Source organism: Leucopleurus acutus (assembly GCF_964270905.1).
Source record: "Leucopleurus acutus genome assembly, chromosome: 2".
Taxonomy (NCBI): Eukaryota; Metazoa; Chordata; class Mammalia; order Artiodactyla; family Delphinidae; genus Leucopleurus; species Leucopleurus acutus.
This window is the reverse complement of record NC_139143.1, coordinates 167,888,496-167,906,831: the sequence shown is the minus strand read 5'-3', so window position 1 is coordinate 167,906,831 and position 18,336 is coordinate 167,888,496. Positions and strand designations below refer to the sequence as shown.

At 38.7% G+C, this 18,336-nt stretch overlaps 1 protein-coding gene across 1 annotated transcript in view; it reads left to right on the top strand.

Annotated features, from left to right (window-relative positions):
* The window catches only part of ZBTB8A (zinc finger and BTB domain containing 8A), a 36,945-nt gene extending 19,161 nt beyond the window's left edge, over positions 1-17,784 (top strand). The window contains exons 2-4 of the mRNA XM_082833693.1: positions 8,579-9,399; positions 11,809-11,978; positions 16,568-17,784. Of these exons, the coding sequence (XP_082689819.1) occupies positions 8,580-9,399; positions 11,809-11,978; positions 16,568-16,900 (1,323 nt within the window). The 5' untranslated portion in view covers position 8,579 and the 3' untranslated portion in view covers positions 16,901-17,784. The remainder of the gene's footprint in view (positions 1-8,578; positions 9,400-11,808; positions 11,979-16,567) is intronic.
* Positions 17,785-18,336: the final 552 nt, after the last annotated feature.

The following is an 18,336-nucleotide window of genomic DNA, read 5'->3' as shown; positions in this document are numbered from 1 at the left end:
CACTGTTAACATCCCCCCACTCTCTATCAACTCTCAGCAAGGAGCCTGTTTCAATTTGTACAAAGTGACTGCAGTTTGCAACTCTTAACAATACTGATGCTCACTTCAAACGTCTACAAATTGCCTGGAAAGCAAATTCTTATTGAAACTTAAACTGAAAAAGAAAATCTGTTTCCCCCCCAAGGAATTAACTTTTTATTAAATCTTTTAAGAATAGAATTTGTGTTTATGTAACACTTTTATGTCTGAAAAAGAACTGGCAATGACTTGGACATCAATTAATCTTTCCTCTGTGAAGCCAACTTTGATTCCTTTCCGGATTAAGAATGGATTTTAAACAAAAGTTGCACTAATAGTTAGATGAAAGTTACCAAAGAATTCAGAATCTTCAGATATAACATAAACTGGGATTCTTTGGTTACAAGTTAAAAGGAAAGCCAACTCAAATTGGCTTAAGGAAAAGGACATTTATTGGCTCAAATAACTGAAAAGTCCAAGGATAGATACAGCCTAAGCCATGACTGGGTCTAGGGCTGGGGTTAGCAAAAGGAGCCTGTTTCTGTTTTTGTAAATAAAGTTTTACTGGAACACAGCCATGCCCATTCCTTCTCATATTGTCTAGATGCTTTTGTGCTCTGACTTGAGCAATATAGTGGTGAAGTTGAGTAGTTGTGAGAGAGATCTATGGCCCACTACAATGTGTGGTTTTTTTCCCCAAACCAAGCAATTCTCCCAACACTAACTCAACTCAATTCTGGTACTATCTACCTGGAGATAGCATCAGATTCCATAGGTTAAGAGCTCAGTCCCACAAGACTGCCTCCATTTCAGATGCCAATCACAAGTCAGGTTGTTACCTGTGCGTCTGACCAACTGGTTATAAAGGTTCCCAGGACCCCCTCCTTGATTAATTTGCTGGAGTGGCTTACAGAACTCAGGAAACCAGTTTACTTACTAGACTACTGGTTCATTACAAAGTGTATTAAAGGATATGAATCAACAGCTGGATGAAGAGATACATAGGGCAAGATGCTGAATCCAGGAGCTTCTGTCCCTGTGGAGTTTAGGGCTGGCAAGTGGATGAGTTCTCTTTCACCAACCTGGAAGCTCAGAACCCTGTCTTTTTTGCGTTTTTATGGAGGCTTCATTACATAGGCACAATTGATTAAATCATTGGCCATTGGTGATTGATTCAACCTCCAGCCTCTCTCTCCAGAGGTCATGAGGTGAGACTCTGAGTTCCAACCCTCTAATCTAATTAATCTAATCCACTGATTGGTTTCCCTGGCAACCTCCTCCAATCTTTAGGGGACTTCTGAAAGTCACCTTATTAACATAAACTCAGTTATGGTTGAAAGGGGCTTTCCATAATAACAAGATGTCCATTTCACCTTTATGGCTCTGATGCCATTTCAGGAACTGAGGACAAAAGACCAAATATTATAACAAAAGATGTTCCTATTGCTCTTACTGCTTAGGAAACTCCAAGGGTTTGGGGAGCTGTGAGCCAGGAACCATGGACAAACTCCAAAATATATATTTATTATAAATCACATTCTCACACCCACAAGCCCTAAAATATTTCCTATCTGACCCTTTATAGAAGTGAATGACCGGGACTTCCCTGGCGGTCCAGTGGTTAAGACTCCACACTTCCAATGCAGGGGATGCAGGTTCTTCCTGGTTGGGGAACTAAGATCCCACATGCCGTGCTGCACAGCCCAAACACCTCTGGTCTAGGGAAAAATGATGTTGATAGGATCTGGCCTTTGTTTCTTTGCTCTGCTTTCCTCAGTGTTGGTCCTTTCTCATGTAGGCTCTCTCCTCATGGTGGCAGAAAATCTACTATAGCTCCAGGCTCACATCCTCATAAGAGTGGTCTTCTTTTCTGGTCTCTCCAATAAAAAATGCTAAGATTTGCTTTGATTGAACCTCTTTTTCTGGCCTTGTTTGATGTGTCCATCCCCAGACCAGTAACTGGCTGTGGGAATGCAGTGCTCTGATTTGCCAGGTCTAGGTCACAAGTGGACCTCTGGAGTGATGAGTTGAGTCAATATCTCCCAAACCATAAGAACCAGAGAAGTGAAGGGGTGATCCTCTTAAGAAAAGTTGAGGAGTTATTACCAGAAAAAGGTACTGAATGAGTAGGGGGAGTAGTAGGAATACAATAATGAATAAACAGAAGGCAAATTACATAACAGACTGGTAAACAAAAGCATCCACTGAAACAATTAGAGTAACAGCTTTTAAATAGCTACAGCTTCAGGACTTCCCTGGTGGTCCAGTGGCAAAGAATCTGCCTTACAGTGCAGGGAACAGGGGTTCCATCCCTGGTCAGGGAACTAAGATCCCACATGCCACAAGGCAACTAAGCCCTCATGTCACAACTACTGAAGTCACGTGCCTCAACGAGAGAGCCCGCGTGCCGCAAACTACAGAGCCCACACGCCTTGGAGCCCGCGCAACACAACTAGAGAGAGAAAACCCGCACACAACAATTAGGGAGAAGCCTGTATGCGGCAACTAGAGAGAAGCCCACGCATCACGACGAAGAGCCCGCATGCCTCAACGAAGATCCCAAGTGCCACAATGAAGACCCGACGCGGCCAAAAATAAATAAATTTTTAAAAATTAATTAAATTTTATTTATTTATTTATTTTTGGCCACATTGGGTCTTCGTTGCTGCGCACGGGCTTTCTTTAGTTGCGGCGAGTGGGGGCTACTCTTCGTTGTGGTGCATAGGCTTCTCACTGTGGTAGCTTCTCTTGTTGTGGAGCACAGGCTCTAGGCGTGTGGGCTTCAGTAGTTGTGGCACACAGGCTCAGTAGTTGTGGCGCATGGGCTTAGTTGCTGTGCAGCATGTGGGATCTTCCTGGACCAGGGATTGAATCCATGTCCCCTCCATTGGCAGGCGGATTCTTAACACCTGTGCCACCAGGGAAGTCCCTACATATCATTCTTAATGGTAAAATTTTAGCAGCATTTCCATTCAGCTGACAAAGCCTGCTATCCCATTCACTATAGCAATAAAACCTATAAGCAACAGAAATAAATCTAACAAAAAACATGCAAGATCTTAAAGAAAATAAGGAAACATAACTGAAGAATATGAAAGAAGACCTGAGTGGCGAATTATACCATATTCATGGATGATAAGACTCAATATTATAAAGATGTGAGTTCTCCCATAATCTATAAATTCAATTCCAGAAAAAAAATCCCTATAGGATATTTTTTAAGGGAAACTTGATAAGCTTATCCTAATTTTTATATAGAAGAACAAAGAGACAATCAGAATTTTTAAAAAATATTTATTTATTTATTTTGGCTGCACCGGGTCTTAGCTGCGGCACACAGGATCTTCGTTGCGGTGTGCGGGATCTTTAGTTGCAGCATGTGAACTCTTAGTTGTGGCATCAGACAGCTCAGAAATAGATCCATGAATTTATGGAAACTAGATGAATAACAGAGGTAGCATTACAGATTAGTGGGGAAAGGATTTGCTGTTCAATAAACAGTGCCAGAAAGATTGATTATCTATATGAAAAAAAATTAGAATACCATATGCAAAATCACTAGTAGATTAAAGCCCTAAAAGTGAAAAACAGAACTCTAAAAAATATCTTTATGTCCTTGAGATAGTGATTTCTTAAACAAGATAGAGAAAACACTTTGATTGATAAGTTGACTGTATTAAAAGTGAAAGCTGCTTTTTAATGAAAACTACCTTTAATGGAGCTAAAAAGACAAACCACAGATGAGAGAAGATATCTGCAAGGCATGTAACTGATAAAGGATTAGTATGTTAGATATATAAAGGATACCTATAAATCAATAAGAAAAAGATAATCCAGTTTTACAAATAAGAAAGGATATGGTGTAGATAGCATTATTGGCCCCAGTTCATCACCCCCTACTAACATTCACACACTTTATTGTATGACTTTGCAGATCTTCTCACTAACAGACCAGAGGATATTTCTCCCTTTTGGCCATGTGATTTGCTTTGGTCTATTAGAATATGTGACAGTGTGGCAGTTACAAGCCTAAGCCTTAAGAGACCTCATGTATTTCCACTTGGTCTTTTAGACTTCAGCCACTGTTGTGAGAGGAAATTGTCCGGGCTGGCCTACTAGTCCCAGGAGGAAGATGTAAGACCATGTAATAACACAGCCACTTTAGACAAGCTGCCCCATCCAACCCAAAGGCACTAAGCTAAATAAATACTATTGTATAGCATTGTTTTTGTGGTTAGCTGTTATTCAGTGTTACTTGACAACATTGTAATGAGCAAGGAAATTCACTTAATCATGGTCAACAAACATTAAAAGTTGTTCAGTCCATACAAATAAAAGCAATAGCACACCATTGCATATCCATAAGATTGGCAAAATTTAAAAATCTGATAATATTAAGTGTTGACAAAAATTGAGAAGTAGAAATTGATATATACCATTAGTGGGAGTGCACACCTAAAAAGTAGGTGACATGATTCTGGCCATTGAGTTGCAAGTGTCAGTCCCCTGGCTATGGCATCTGGAAGAACTATTTTTTTTTCCTGATAAAAAAGAAGATAGACTGGGCTGGTAATTGCCTTTTGTCTTTTTGTCTTCTTCCTGCCAGGAATATGGACATGAGACTGCAGATGGGGCACTCATCTTGCAACATGAGGTGTTTTAATTTCATTACTTATATTTTTCATATATTAAATTCATTTGATTCCTCTTCAAACCTACCTCTTCTTTTTTTTTTCCTTTTCTTGTGGATAATAATAATAAAATAAAAGGAGAATAGCTAAAATTTGTGAAGTACTTACTACATGCCAAACACTGTTTTGAGTGGTATATGTACATCAACTCATTCAATCCTCACAATAATCCTATGAAATAAGTGCTATTTTTGGTTCCAGTTTACAGGTAAGGAAACAGCAATACAAAGGTTAAATACATTGCCCAGGTTCACACAGCTAGTTAAGTGATAGCGCTAGAATTCCAATCAGGCTACCTGGTTCTAGTGTCTCTGCTCATAACTATGTGCTAGTCTGCATCACCTTTTCTTTGATCATTTTAAACATACTTATTTAATAGCCTATTAGATTTTTGTACTATTTTTCTCAAATTCTTGTGGTACTAATTCCCTGCTTGTTATGCCTGCTGATTCTTCTTTATAAAGAACAATTGCCTTGTGTCTTTTAATATTTTTGACTCATTCATTCAACAGCATTGATTGAGCAGCTGTTGTTTGCTCAAGTGCTGTTCAAGGAGCTGGGAATATATAAGTAAACAAAACAGGCAAACTCTGCTCTCTTGGACCTTAAATTCTAGTAGGAGAAAACAAAGAGTAAACGAGAAAGGGGACGGAGAGTGGGAGGAGGTGCTTACATGGAATGGTAAAGGGGGCTTCCCTGGTGGTGCAGTGGTTAAGAATCCACCTGCCAATGCAGGGGACACGGGTTTGAGCCCTGGTCTGGGAAGATCCCACATGCCACGGAGCAACTAAGCGCGTGCACCGCAACTACTGAGCCTGCGCTCTAGAGCCCGTGCTCCACAACAAGAGAAGCCACCACAGTAAGCCTGCGCACTGCAACGAAGAGTAGCCCCTGCTTGCCTCAACTAGAGAAAGCCCGCGCACAGCAACAAAGACCCAACACAGCCAAAAATTAACTAATTAATTAAGTTTAAAAGAATGGTAAAGGAAAGCCTTTATTTAAATTAATTTATTTTAATTAATTAATTTTTTTAAAAAGAACGGTAATGGGAGAAGAAATCTTCTCCCTTCATTCTTCACCTGGCTAATGGTAAAGGAAATGGTAAAGGATAAGGTGACATTTGAGCAGAGTCCTAGAAAATGTGAGAATGTGAGCTATGTGTATATCTGGAGGAAGCATTTCCAAGCAGAAGGCATAGCAAGTACAAGGCTGCATGACAGGAACATGCCTTGAATGTTTGGGAACTAGCAGAGGTCTTTGGAGCTGGAATGCAGTGTGTGAGGGGTAGAGCAGAAGGGATGCGGGCAGAGAGGTTCCAGGAGGGGCAGGATGCAGATGGTGTAGGTCATGAGAAGAACTTTGGGGCTGGGTGGGGAACCTTTCTTTGGAGAGTTTTGTGCAGAGGGGTAACATGATTTCACTCGTGTTTCAGAAGCGTCACCATGGCTGCTGTATTCAGACTAGACTGAAGTTGCAAGGAGACTAATTAGGAGGCTGTTGATAGTAGGTGATGGAGTGAAGTGGTAACAGCAGTAGCACAGAAGTGGTAGGATTTTGGATTTGTTTTGAAGGTAAAGCTGACAACACACAGTCAAAGATGACTCTTCATGTTTTTGGTCTAAATAAGTGGAATGGAGTTACCATTTCCTGAGATGGATAGGACTATAGGAAAGGCAGGTTTAAGATGAGGATGAATGAAGAGTGGTTTGGGATCTGTTGAGCTCAGGATGCCTATTAAACATCTAAGTGGAGATGCAGATAAACAGATAATTTGAGTCTGAGGTTCAGGGAAGAGGTCAGGGGCTAGATATGTAAAATGGTATTTAAAGCTATGAGACTAGATGGGCTCACCTAGGGAATGATATAAGTAGAGGAGAGGTCTGAGCCCTGAGGCCTGCGACATTCCAGCTGTAGGGGAGAAAAAATTTTCCTTGACCTTCTTCCGGGCTGTGCCTGAAAATCAAACTAACAGATTAGCAGGAGAAATGCATACAAATTTACTCAATATAAATTTTACATGACACAGAAGGCTGCATAAGGAAATGAAGGCCCGAAGAGACAGACCTGAGTATTTTTATGCTAGGCTTGGTGAAGAGTCGTGGAAGAATGTGGTAGAATAAGGAGTAAGAGGTAAGGTTAGAAAACTGGGGCACACCCAGCAAAGCCTGTTTGTTCAGAGTCTTCTCAGCGTCCCTTTGTCTTCTGAGATAAGGAGGCTCCTTTCCTCTGGGTGTAGGGTGGACACCTCTCACCTGAGGGTTTTGTGATCTGTTGCAGTGGAAAAGGGAGGGGGTGTCAGAGTGACCTTCCTGCTTCTGCTGTTTACTCAGACTCCTTCAGTTCAAAATACTCAATATGCCAAGGTGCCATCTTGGGGGGTAGCATGTCCTGAATCCCAAAGCACTTAGAGATTAGACAAGGAAGAGCCAGGAGAGGAGACTGAGGAGTGAGCAGTAGAAGAACCATGAAGGAGTGGTGTCCTGGCAGCCAAGTAAGTGCAACAAGTGTTTGAAAGGATGAAAAGAGTGATCCACTGTGTCAGTAAAATGAGGACAAAGAAGTGACCATTGGATTTGACAACATGCAGGTTACTAATGATCTTTCAAAAAATGGGTTTTGATGGATGGGGATGGAAACCTGATTAGAATGGGAGAAGTGAAGATAGCAAATGAAAAAACCAAGACAAAAAACTCTTTCAATGAACTCTGTGTAAAGGGAGCAGAGAAATGGAGTAGTAGCCAGAAATTGATGTGAAATCAAGGGGAGTTTTAAAGATAGGCCATATTAGACATCATGGTGGTACAATATTGGAAATGATCCACTCTGTACAGAGACGGGAATGACTGAGTTCAGTTTAAGCAGAGCTTATTTCCCACCTGGCCTGGGTTCTGAGAGCTTCCCTCCTGACCAGTTTGGCATTTGCTTCTGCAAGGTGTCCCCACAGACACCACCAGCCCAGGACTAATTCTCATGGTAATTTTTCAGTTTGAGGTTTCCCACACCAAGCAGGTAAAATAAATTTGGACTCCGGAACCTCACAAAGCACAACCTTGGGTTTGATATCTCACCTAGGGATTTTTTTCTTCCCAACTAAGGCCCTGCAAAGACAAACTTTCTTTGCCTTTTCCCTGGACTTCGGGGCAAAGTTTACTAGACCTTTTTCATTACGGTTGAATCCTTAGAGAGTTCCAATTTCTGTTACTGATAAAAACCGGAGCCCATGTTGCTGCCCCAGCAGCTCAGCCATACAGTTTAAAGCCTTGGCAGTATTTAGCCAGCATCTCTAGAGATTTGTGACAGCAAAGTTTCAGCACTTTCTAGACCACCATTTTGCTGGAATCAGAAATCTTCTCCCTTCATTCTTCACCTGGCTAATTCCTAGTCACCTTTGAGGTCTCAGCTTAAATGTGACTTCTTGGAGAGGTATTCCCTAACCCTCTCCATCCCAATCTAAACTAGTTCACCTTTTTATACTAAGAGCACGCTCCTTCTGTCTTAGCACTTAACTTGTCATTTATAACTTCATATGAGTATTTGTTTCAAGCTGGTACCCGGCTAGATTAAAAACTACATGGAGACAAGAATCAAGCCTGTTTAGTTCACCATATATAGCAGAAGGCCTGATTTATAGAAGGTGCTCAATCAGGTTCAGTGACTGAACAAATAATTGTCTAAAAATGTAATAACTAAGAGTAGAGTCTTACATGATATCCTGAAACCCATTATCTTCTGTGTCTTGGAGACAATATTCTCTAAGGAGAAAGTGTTTTTAATGGAAAAAGGACAGAGGTTTCTGACTGTCATTTTACTTGACTCAGAGAAGCAGTGTTACTCCGATTTTGGTAACCACTGTTTCTTTTCCTCTTTAGAATGGAGATCTCCTCTCATCAGTCTCACCTCCTGCAACAACTGAATGAGCAGCGCAGGCAGGATGTATTTTGTGACTGCAGTATTCTGGTTGAAGGAAAGGTCTTTAAAGCCCATCGAAATGTATTATTTGCTAGTAGCGGCTACTTTAAAATGCTTCTTTCCCAGAACTCCAAGGAGACAAGTCAGCCAACCACAGCAACGTTTCAGGCTTTCTCCCCTGACACTTTTACAGTTATCCTGGACTTTGTCTATTCCGGCAAGCTCTCTCTCACAGGTCAGAATGTCATAGAAGTGATGTCCGCTGCTAGCTTCCTTCAGATGACTGATGTCATTAGTGTATGTAAGACCTTTATTAAATCTTCATTAGACATTAGTGAAAAAGAAAAGGATCGCTATTTCAGCCTTTCGGATAAAAATGCCAGTTCTGATGGTATAGAACGCTCCTCTTTTTATAGCGGTGGCTGGCAAGATGAAAGCAGTTCTCCACATTCTCACCTAAGCCCAGATCAAGGAACAGGTATAAGTGGGAAATCTTGGAGTAAGTATAATTACCATCCAGCCTCCCAAAGGAATACTCAACAGCCTCTGGCCAAGCATGAACAAAGGAAAGATTCCATTAAAAAATCCAAACACTTGAGGTTGTCACAGCCTTCTGAAATGGCTCATTATAAGTCAAGCAAACGAGAAGCACGAACATCTGATTCTTCCAGCCACATTTCGCAATCTGAAGAACAGGCACAAATGGATGCGGAAATGGACTCTACTCCTGTTGGCTATCAGTATGGTCAAGGATCTGATGTCACATCAAGAAGTTTTCCAGGTACCCAGAAAGAGAATCAGTCCCCTCAGTCAGGTTCCAAGACTCTGATGTAAATCAATCCTATCTCAACATGCCCTTACTTTTAGGTGTTATGGGAAGTTGAAACAAGTGATTTTTTTTAAAGTCATACTTCTCTAATGAAATCTATGCATAAAACACAAATTTTAAAAATTATAATACTGGATAAATTTAATGAAGTCAAAACAATAGAGTTCTGAGGGTCAGAAACCCATGAATTTCGAAACCTGCTTATCTGTGGGCAATTAGATTACTGTTAAATGTTTAAAGCTCTTTTATAAAATGGTTCAATCCTTATGACACATATTTTCACTTTATTTTTTAAAATTTTATATTGGAGTATAGTTGATTAACAATGTTGTGTTAGTTTCAGGTGTACAGCACACTTTGCTGTACAGTTATACATCATATTCAGTTATGTATCATATTTTCACTTTAAATAGTTTACTTTTTTTTTTTTTTGCGGTACACGGGCCTCTCACTGTTGTGGCCTCTCCCGTTGCAGAGCACAGGCTCCGGACGCACAGGCTCAGTGGCCATGGCTCACAGGCCCAGCCGCTCCGCAGCATGTGGGATCTTCCCGGACCGGGGCACGAACCTGTGTCCCCTGCATCGGCAGGTGGACTCTCAACCACTGCGCCACCAGCGAAGCCCTACTTTTTTTTCTGAGTATTCACTCAGGAGCAGTATTTTTATACAGAAAAGTTAAATAGAGCAACCATACATATTGGTAAAGGTTCACAGACCCACTATCGAAAGGAAATTAAACTAAATCTGATTTTATTAAGATATAAATACATAATTTTTAAAAACTTAACTAATACAACATATAATATTGATACTGTATCTCTGTACCACCATGAGGCATCTCATTTTTATGATAGTAGTAAAATGCAGAGATATTATTGGAGGCTGATAGTTTCAAAGTAGAGAACAGAGATTAGAAATGTATATCATCCAGTTCCCCCCACCAATTAATCAGTTAGCAAATTTGCTTAATAGTTTACATGTGAATTTAAAGAAAAATTATAAAATTAAACTCTTGCAGAGTATAAGATTTAGATGACAATTATACTCCAATAAGGATGTTAAAAAAAGAAAAAAAGATTTAGTTGATATATTTTTTTTAATTTTAGAAAATTTCCAAGTATATATAAAAGTAGAGTAGTCTAATTAACCGCCATGCACCCGTTACCCAGTCCCACTCATGACCAGTCTTGTTTCATCTGTACCTCTGCCCCCGACCACTTCCATTTTTAAGCAAATCTCAGACATCATGTTTTCATGTGTAAATATTTCAGAATGTGTCCCTAAAATATAGTCTTAGTAAAAAAACTACAATACCATTATTATCATACCTAAACAAAATTAACAAGTCCTTAACATCACTAAAAGCCAATCAATATATACATTTCCCTGGTTGTGTAAATTTGAAAATAATTTGGTTATAGATAACATATTTAAAAGTATTAGGCAACCTGATTGATTTTTACTAATCACATTTTCCTGTAGGATACTAACATGAAAATACATGAAACTGTATCATATTATAAAAGCTTTCTGAAAATGCTGAGGCACTCTACCATTGACCAAGGCAGACAGAAATAACAGCAAAAATGGGAAATCTCTGTTGCATTTTAAAACAGCAACAAAGTTATCCTTTCTTGGGCTTTGCACTTTTGTAACTCTAGGTTATTTAAATCTAACTTCAATAATGAACAGCTGAACTTAACTGCTGTTAAATTGAGAAGGTTTGCCTCCAACCACAACTAACATTTTGAATATGTGTGAGTTTTAAAGCAAACGATTAAAGATCCTTGACACTTTTTAACCTTTAAAAGAAAAGCAGTACAGCTGTATGAAAAGTAAGAGCAAGGGGGTTCAGACATCAGGTGTGTGTGCTTGGCTGCGGAGCCAATGGGGTGAAGCTACCATCTGTGGGATTATGACTGAATGCCTGCGAGTCAGATTCCTGCCCAGGTGGAACGATTAAAAAGATTTTTTTAAAGAAAAGTTAAGAGTGGGGGGCGGGGGTGATAAACCCATGTAAATAAAACAAGTTACTTAAAAGCGTAAAGACCCTGGATTGTGTCTGTAGTTTTAAAATCTAGTAGTACTACTTCTTTACTTAAATCTAGTGACTCTTTGCCATTAAATAAAAAGATGAGTGGGACAGTCTAAATGTACCCAGGCTTTGTAAATATATCAAATCCTGAAGGTACGGTTCTATACTTAGGATTACACTCACAATCTAGTCTTTATAAAATTTCTTCCTTCTCCTTGTTGCCTACCTTTCCGAGATTGGACTCTCCAGCCCCTTTTGGATTCTTGATGTTATCAGAACGGTGATTATGAACTTTCCGGTGACTTAATCAAACTGTCTCTTGACAGATGACCTGCCCAGGATGAGGTTCAAGTGCCCGTACTGCACACATGTGGTGAAGCGGAAGGCAGACCTCAAGCGCCACCTTCGTTGTCACACAGGAGAAAGGCCCTATCCCTGTCAAGCTTGTGGGAAAAGATTTAGCCGGCTAGACCATCTAAGTAGCCATTTTCGAACAGTATGTATATGATTTTTCATCATTTTACTTTTTAGGAAATACATGCATTTATCTGCTTTAGGATAATCTAGTTCACTGAGGAAAATCTTTTCACACAACTATGCAATATTAAACAATTTTTCCAATTTAATGTTTTACTTTGCACATAATGCATACTTTTATATATTTTAAATTTTTATTTATTTTTTTATTTTTGGCTGTGTTGGGTCTTTCGTTGCTGCACATGGGCTTTCTCTAGTTGCAGCGAGCGGGGGCTACTCTTCTTTGCAGTGCGCGCTTCTCATCGTCGTGGATTCTCTTGTTGTGGAGCACGGGCTCTAGAGCGCAGGCTCAGTAGTTGTGGTGCACGGGCTTAGCTGCTCCACAGCATGTGGGATCTTCCCAGGCCAGTGCTCAAACCCTTGTCCCTTGCATTGGCAGGCAGATTCTTAACCACTGCGCCACCAGGGAAGCCCCATATTTTTTAAAATAGGTTTTTTTTCCTCCTCTGAAACCTTGAAATAAGAGATATTCTTTTGAATATCCATTTCAATTCACTTAAAATCTATTATTTTTATATCCTGGTTTTTTCAGAGCCAAAGACAATGTAAACTTTTAAAATGTTTAAAACTTTTTAAATGTCTATGTCAGAATCACCACTTCAGATATTAAGCATCTGCTAGTGATTCTTGAATCCTTATCTGGTAGGTTGTCAGTCTAGTTTCTGCTGTCTGACCTCTCTCCACTACAGCCTCTTTCTAGTGTCTCTCCAGTTTCTCTGGTCTCCTGAAGGAATGGAATGAGATGGGCAATAGGGCGACTCTCAATCAAGGACTGGACTGTCAGCAGTCAGAAAAATCTCAGGGAATTTTCTGTTCAGTGCTCTGGTGGTTTAATAAGGTAGTGATGGGACTTCCCTGGTGACATTGGTAGTGACACTGGAATTATTCTGCTGTTCATCTTGCAGAAAAAAATTTTTCCAAAATTGATGTTCTATTACCCATACTTTTATTTCATTTATACGAGCTCCTTTTAATTTGGAAGGGTATTGGTCACTTGGTGCATTGCTTTCTAGGGAGTCATCCAACAAATATATATTGAGCACCTACTATGTGCCAGACCCTTTTCTAAGAGCTAGGTATACGGCAGTGAGCAAAACAAACTCTCTGCCTTCATTAATCTCTGAAGCTAATTTAAAAGTTAAAATAACCTTTTATTATTACAAAAGCAATAAGTATGCATTATAAAAACTACGAAAATAGACGTAAGAATAAGAAAATAAAAATATCATATTTTTACCACCCAGATATTACCATTCTTAACACTTTATCATGTGCATTTATTTTTTTTAACCAAAATGATATCATACTGTATATGCTATTTTGTAACCTGCTTTCTTTTTTTGTTTTTAGATTTATTTTATTCATTTATTTTTGGCTGCATTGGGTCGTCGTTGGTGCATGTGGGCTTTCTCTTGTTGCGGCGAGCGGGGGCTACTCTTCCTTGCGGTGCACAGGCTTCTCATTGCGGTGGCTTCTCTTGTTGTAGAGCATGGGCTCTAGGCGTGCGGGCTTCAGTAGTTGTGGCACATGGGCTCAGTAGTTGTGGCTCGTGGGCTCTAGAGTGCAGGATCAGTAGCTGTGGCGCACGAGCTCAGTTGCTCCGCGGTATGTGGGGTCTTCCCAGACCAGGGCTCAAACCCGTGTCCCCTCCATTAGCAGGCGGATTCTTAACCACTGCGCCACCAGGGAAGCCCCTGTAACCTGCTTTCTTTAGTGAATAATCTCTACCTTTCCATCTCAATAAAATTTTATGTGTTACACAGTTCAAATTTACCTATAGTTTCCTAAAATACCACTTATAGCTGGTGTGTCCAAGCCAGAATCCAATCCAGAACTCATCTCATTGTTAGATCCCTTAAATATGTTTTTGAGCTAGCATAGTTCCCTACCCGCCCCTGCCACCCCCCCCCCACCTTTTTAAAAATAACATTGACTTACTGAAGATATTGAGCCAATTGTTTTACAAAATATCCTACCTCTGGATTTCTCTGCTTGCTTCTACATGGTGTCATCTTTAGCTTGTTCTTTTATCACCCCCTGCATTTTCCGAAAACGAGAAGTTTTATCTAGAGGCTTAATGGATTCAAGTTAAATACTTTCATCAAAGACAAAATTGTATGTTTCATATTGTGTCACATTAGGAGACACATCATATCTGGTGGACCCATCATTCATGTTGTTACAATTGATCACTGGATTAGGGTGATGATACTATGATCCCACCATTGCATTGTAATTAGAAAGGAATCTCTGTGTAACTATTTTGGTATTGTATGACTATCCATTTTCCCATGAACTATTCATTTAATAGTATTAATACCAATTGGTAATCTCTGTCCAAATTATTAATTTTACTTGGAGTTGTGGAATGATTTACTAATATTATCCTTCCTTCTATATTATTAGCTGGAATTCTATAAAGTAAAGCTTTCCTTCATCACCTGGGGCTATTTGGTTACTTTGAAATAGGGTTCCTGCAGAAGCAAGATAAATGTTTAATTATTTCCCTTTAACCACCAATTTTCAAAGTAAAGAGTGATTTAATAGTAGTCTCAAATGGTATATGAGTTTTTTCTGGCTTTGTTTTTTTAAATAGCATATGTTCTCATGAATTTTCATTGGTTCATTATGTTTGGATCCATAACAATTATTATTTTTTTGATACTCAAAATTTCAAATTTGTGCAGTGGGGACCTTTGAAGCTGGCTCTTGTGTCCTTTTGTCACAACTCCATTAAATTTTCAGTGCTCTTGTTCTCTGGCTCCAAAAGAGCCCTAGGCTCATCTTGTACTTCCCCCGCCACAAAACTGGAATCAGCCATTTCTCAAAGGAGCTTTGGTACCTCTTAGCAGGGAATGAAATTAGAAACCAAAATTTGGACACCCAGGGTGCTCATTGTTATTAGGGTATCCTTTTTAGATTGTTTCTGAGCTAGAAGGTATATATTTTTAAAATAGTGAGTTCATGATGATATTTTCAGTTTTAACATTACAGTGTTTCACTTAATTTCTTTGTCTTCATAACTGTATTGGATTTGGAGGGGGATGAACATGAATCTGTGTCAGAACTTTGTAATAAAAACAGTGCCACATAAGATAACCATAATACTGATTCTATCTCAGGAGAAACAAAGGTACACTCAAATTATGTACTTTCAACATTTACTGATTAATATGTCAGTGGTTAAGCAGAAGATAGTAACTGTACTGAGTGGTAGTCCCATACATTTTCTTAGATATTTTACCAGACTGCTTTAGTTCTCTTGGGTTTTTTGACTATTTGTGTTTGGTGGCCCACTTTCATACCATTCTGACATTATCTAAATGAATATGCCATAAACATTAATTCAGCATATATAGTTAATTATATGTAATAATTTTTAGATTAGAATCTATAATCTATTGCTCTGACAGCTATTGAACAAAGTTACTAACTATAATATACAATTATTCATCAATTACAACTTCTTCCCAAAGCATTTCACACATATTAACTCATTTGGTCCACACAACCTGAGTTGTATCCCTATTAGTAATAACGGAGCAGTTAGGAATAATAATAGACTGATATGTAGCAGAACCACCATAGTGGTTGTTTATAACCAGTGTCCATTCTGATAGTCAGGCTTCTGTTCTGTTTGGGTGGTGCCCATACCTTACCAGTTGTTAAATATTTTGACAGTCACCCTGGAAGCAGGTTTATAATGTTTTAAGTTACTTGCTTCAAGATAACATGGTTATTAAATGACAAAAGCAGGACTAGAACCCAAGCTTTCCAATTCCTAGTCCAGTCTTCTTTCTATTAGATCTTTCATTAATAAAAGTGGCAATAATCCTTATATTGAAAAATATTTTTTGATAAATTTAAATTTGGGACAATATTTTTTCTTTCTCTAGCGAAATAACAAAATATTAGTATTCAAATGAAATGAGTTTTTTCCCCTGAATTAAGATATGTAAAGTCCTGGGCTTCCCTGGTGGCGCGGTGGTTGAGAGTCCGCCTGCCGATGCAGGGGACATGGGTTCGTGCCCCAGTCCGGGAAGATCCCACATGCCGCAGAGTGGCTAGGCTCGTGAGCCATGGCCGCTGAGCCTGCGTGTCCGGAGCCTGTGCTCCGCAATGGGAGAGGCCACAACAGTGAGAGGCCTGCGTACCGCCAAAAAAAATAAAAAAAAAAAGATATGTAAAGTCCTTAGAAAAGTATATGGCAGATATTAAGTGTTTGCAATAATTTTGTATTATTCTGGGAATGTGTCCCTTGTTACCTCAGATATAAAAATATTATTGGATTAAGGGATATGTGAAATTATTAAGTATGTAATATTAATCATAAAAACATAGTTGACATTATTTAGAGAAAGCTGGTATTTAATATTTCTGTGACATTAATTTATCACCAAAACCTGTGATTTTTTTCTAATAACTAGATGTTAATTTAATACTAATGCTTGGCTTTGAACATTTTAAATTTATGAATTGCTACTTAGAATATCAAACTGTTCTGCTTTTGAAAAATCTTTTTTTATCACTATTTAAATCTCTACACAGATTCACCAGGCATGCAAACTCATCTGCAGAAAATGCAAACGCCATGTGACTGATCTAACAGGTCAAGTGGTACAGGAAGGAACCAGGCGCTACAGACTCTGTAATGAGTGCCTTGCTGAAGTTGGCATAGACAGCCTCCCCATTGATTTGGAAGCTGAACAGCATCTTATGTCCCCATCAGATGGAGATAAGGATTCCAGATGGCACTTGGGTGAGGATGAGAATAGATCATACGTGGAGATTGTAGAGGATGGGTCTGCTGATCTGGTCATACAACAGGTTGATGATAGTGAGGAAGAAGAAGAAAAGGAAATAAAGCCCAACATCAGGTAGCTGGGGTGTGAACCAACAGATCTGGCATGTCTGCAACTTACATTGACTTCCCATAACTCTCTCTTTCCATGGTCAGAGTCTGGTTAACAAATTATCAGACTGACCTGAAAGTAATGACCTGATACCACTTGCATGCTTTCTGAACAGACCATTGTATCCATTCTGAACTTTGTTGCCCTAAAATCTGTTGCTGCACTGGAAAGAAAGAAAGACCTAACTTGAGTTGGCATGATGGATGAACAATTAATCCTCTTACTTTTATTACAGAGATACCTTTTTTTTTAATATTGGAAGATCTACTTAGTGAACTTTTTTCAAAGAAAATATTTTAAATAAATTCACCACAACCAAACTGTATATAAGATAATTTCAAGGTGTTTCAAAAACATATAAACTACCACTATTGAATTTTCACAGGGAACCATGTAAGAGCACATTTAAGGGTCTGGCACCCTACCTGACTAAACTAATTAGTCCATTACCTTCAGACTGAAAATGACCTATCATTATTCCAATAATTATGGCAGAAAACAAACCTAAACTGTTTGAAATCATTCATATTTGAAACTTTTGTCATTAAGTTAAAAATTACTCTTATGTAGTCAGTGTTTAAAAAGAACAAACTCTAAAATAGAAGCTGATCAGAGATTATATACAGACATCACTTTCTTAAAGCAGGAAACTAATACTGTCAAGGTAGTTTTTTGAGGATCTGTCTATATAGCTCTCTTCCTCTCCAGAGAAAGAAAGAAAACTGGAGGTTCTTACCGGTTCTTAAGATTAATTTCCTCCATTTATATACTACTATATTACTTATAAAGTGCTCTTTCACACATCTCCCCACCTAATCAGCAAGGTAAATAGTATTGTCTCTGATTTACAAATGAGGAAATTAAGGTCAGAAAGTTTAAGTGGTGGGACTGGTAACTGGACAGGTTTTGATTTTAAACAGTCCTCTTTCAACTGCCTCTCCCTGGATAGTCCCCTGAAATGGTGAAGAAGTGAAGTCAAACCTCACCAATCTGCAATAATTATAAAAAGAAGCCTATGAGAATTAGAAAGTATGAAAGAAGAGGAATTTAATCACCTTCAACAACATATAATATCTTGAACTAGAGTTATTCAAGTAGTGCTAAGTAATGTCCCTATAGTACCTATTGACATTTTATGTTATTTATATATAAATTTTATATATAAAACTATTTGAACACATTATTCTCCTAAGTTCTTTAAGCAGTTTATATAATTTATATATAATTCTTCAAAACAAACTTTTCTACTAGAATACAAAATTAAGTTTTAACTCCTCCCCTATATGAATTATGAAACATTCCAAAATTACAGTCAAATTGGAGATGCATTATTTTAGTTGTAAAGATAAAATCTAAATACTAGAAGTAAAGAACTGTTCATAAAGGTCTTGGCAAGTTATCCCA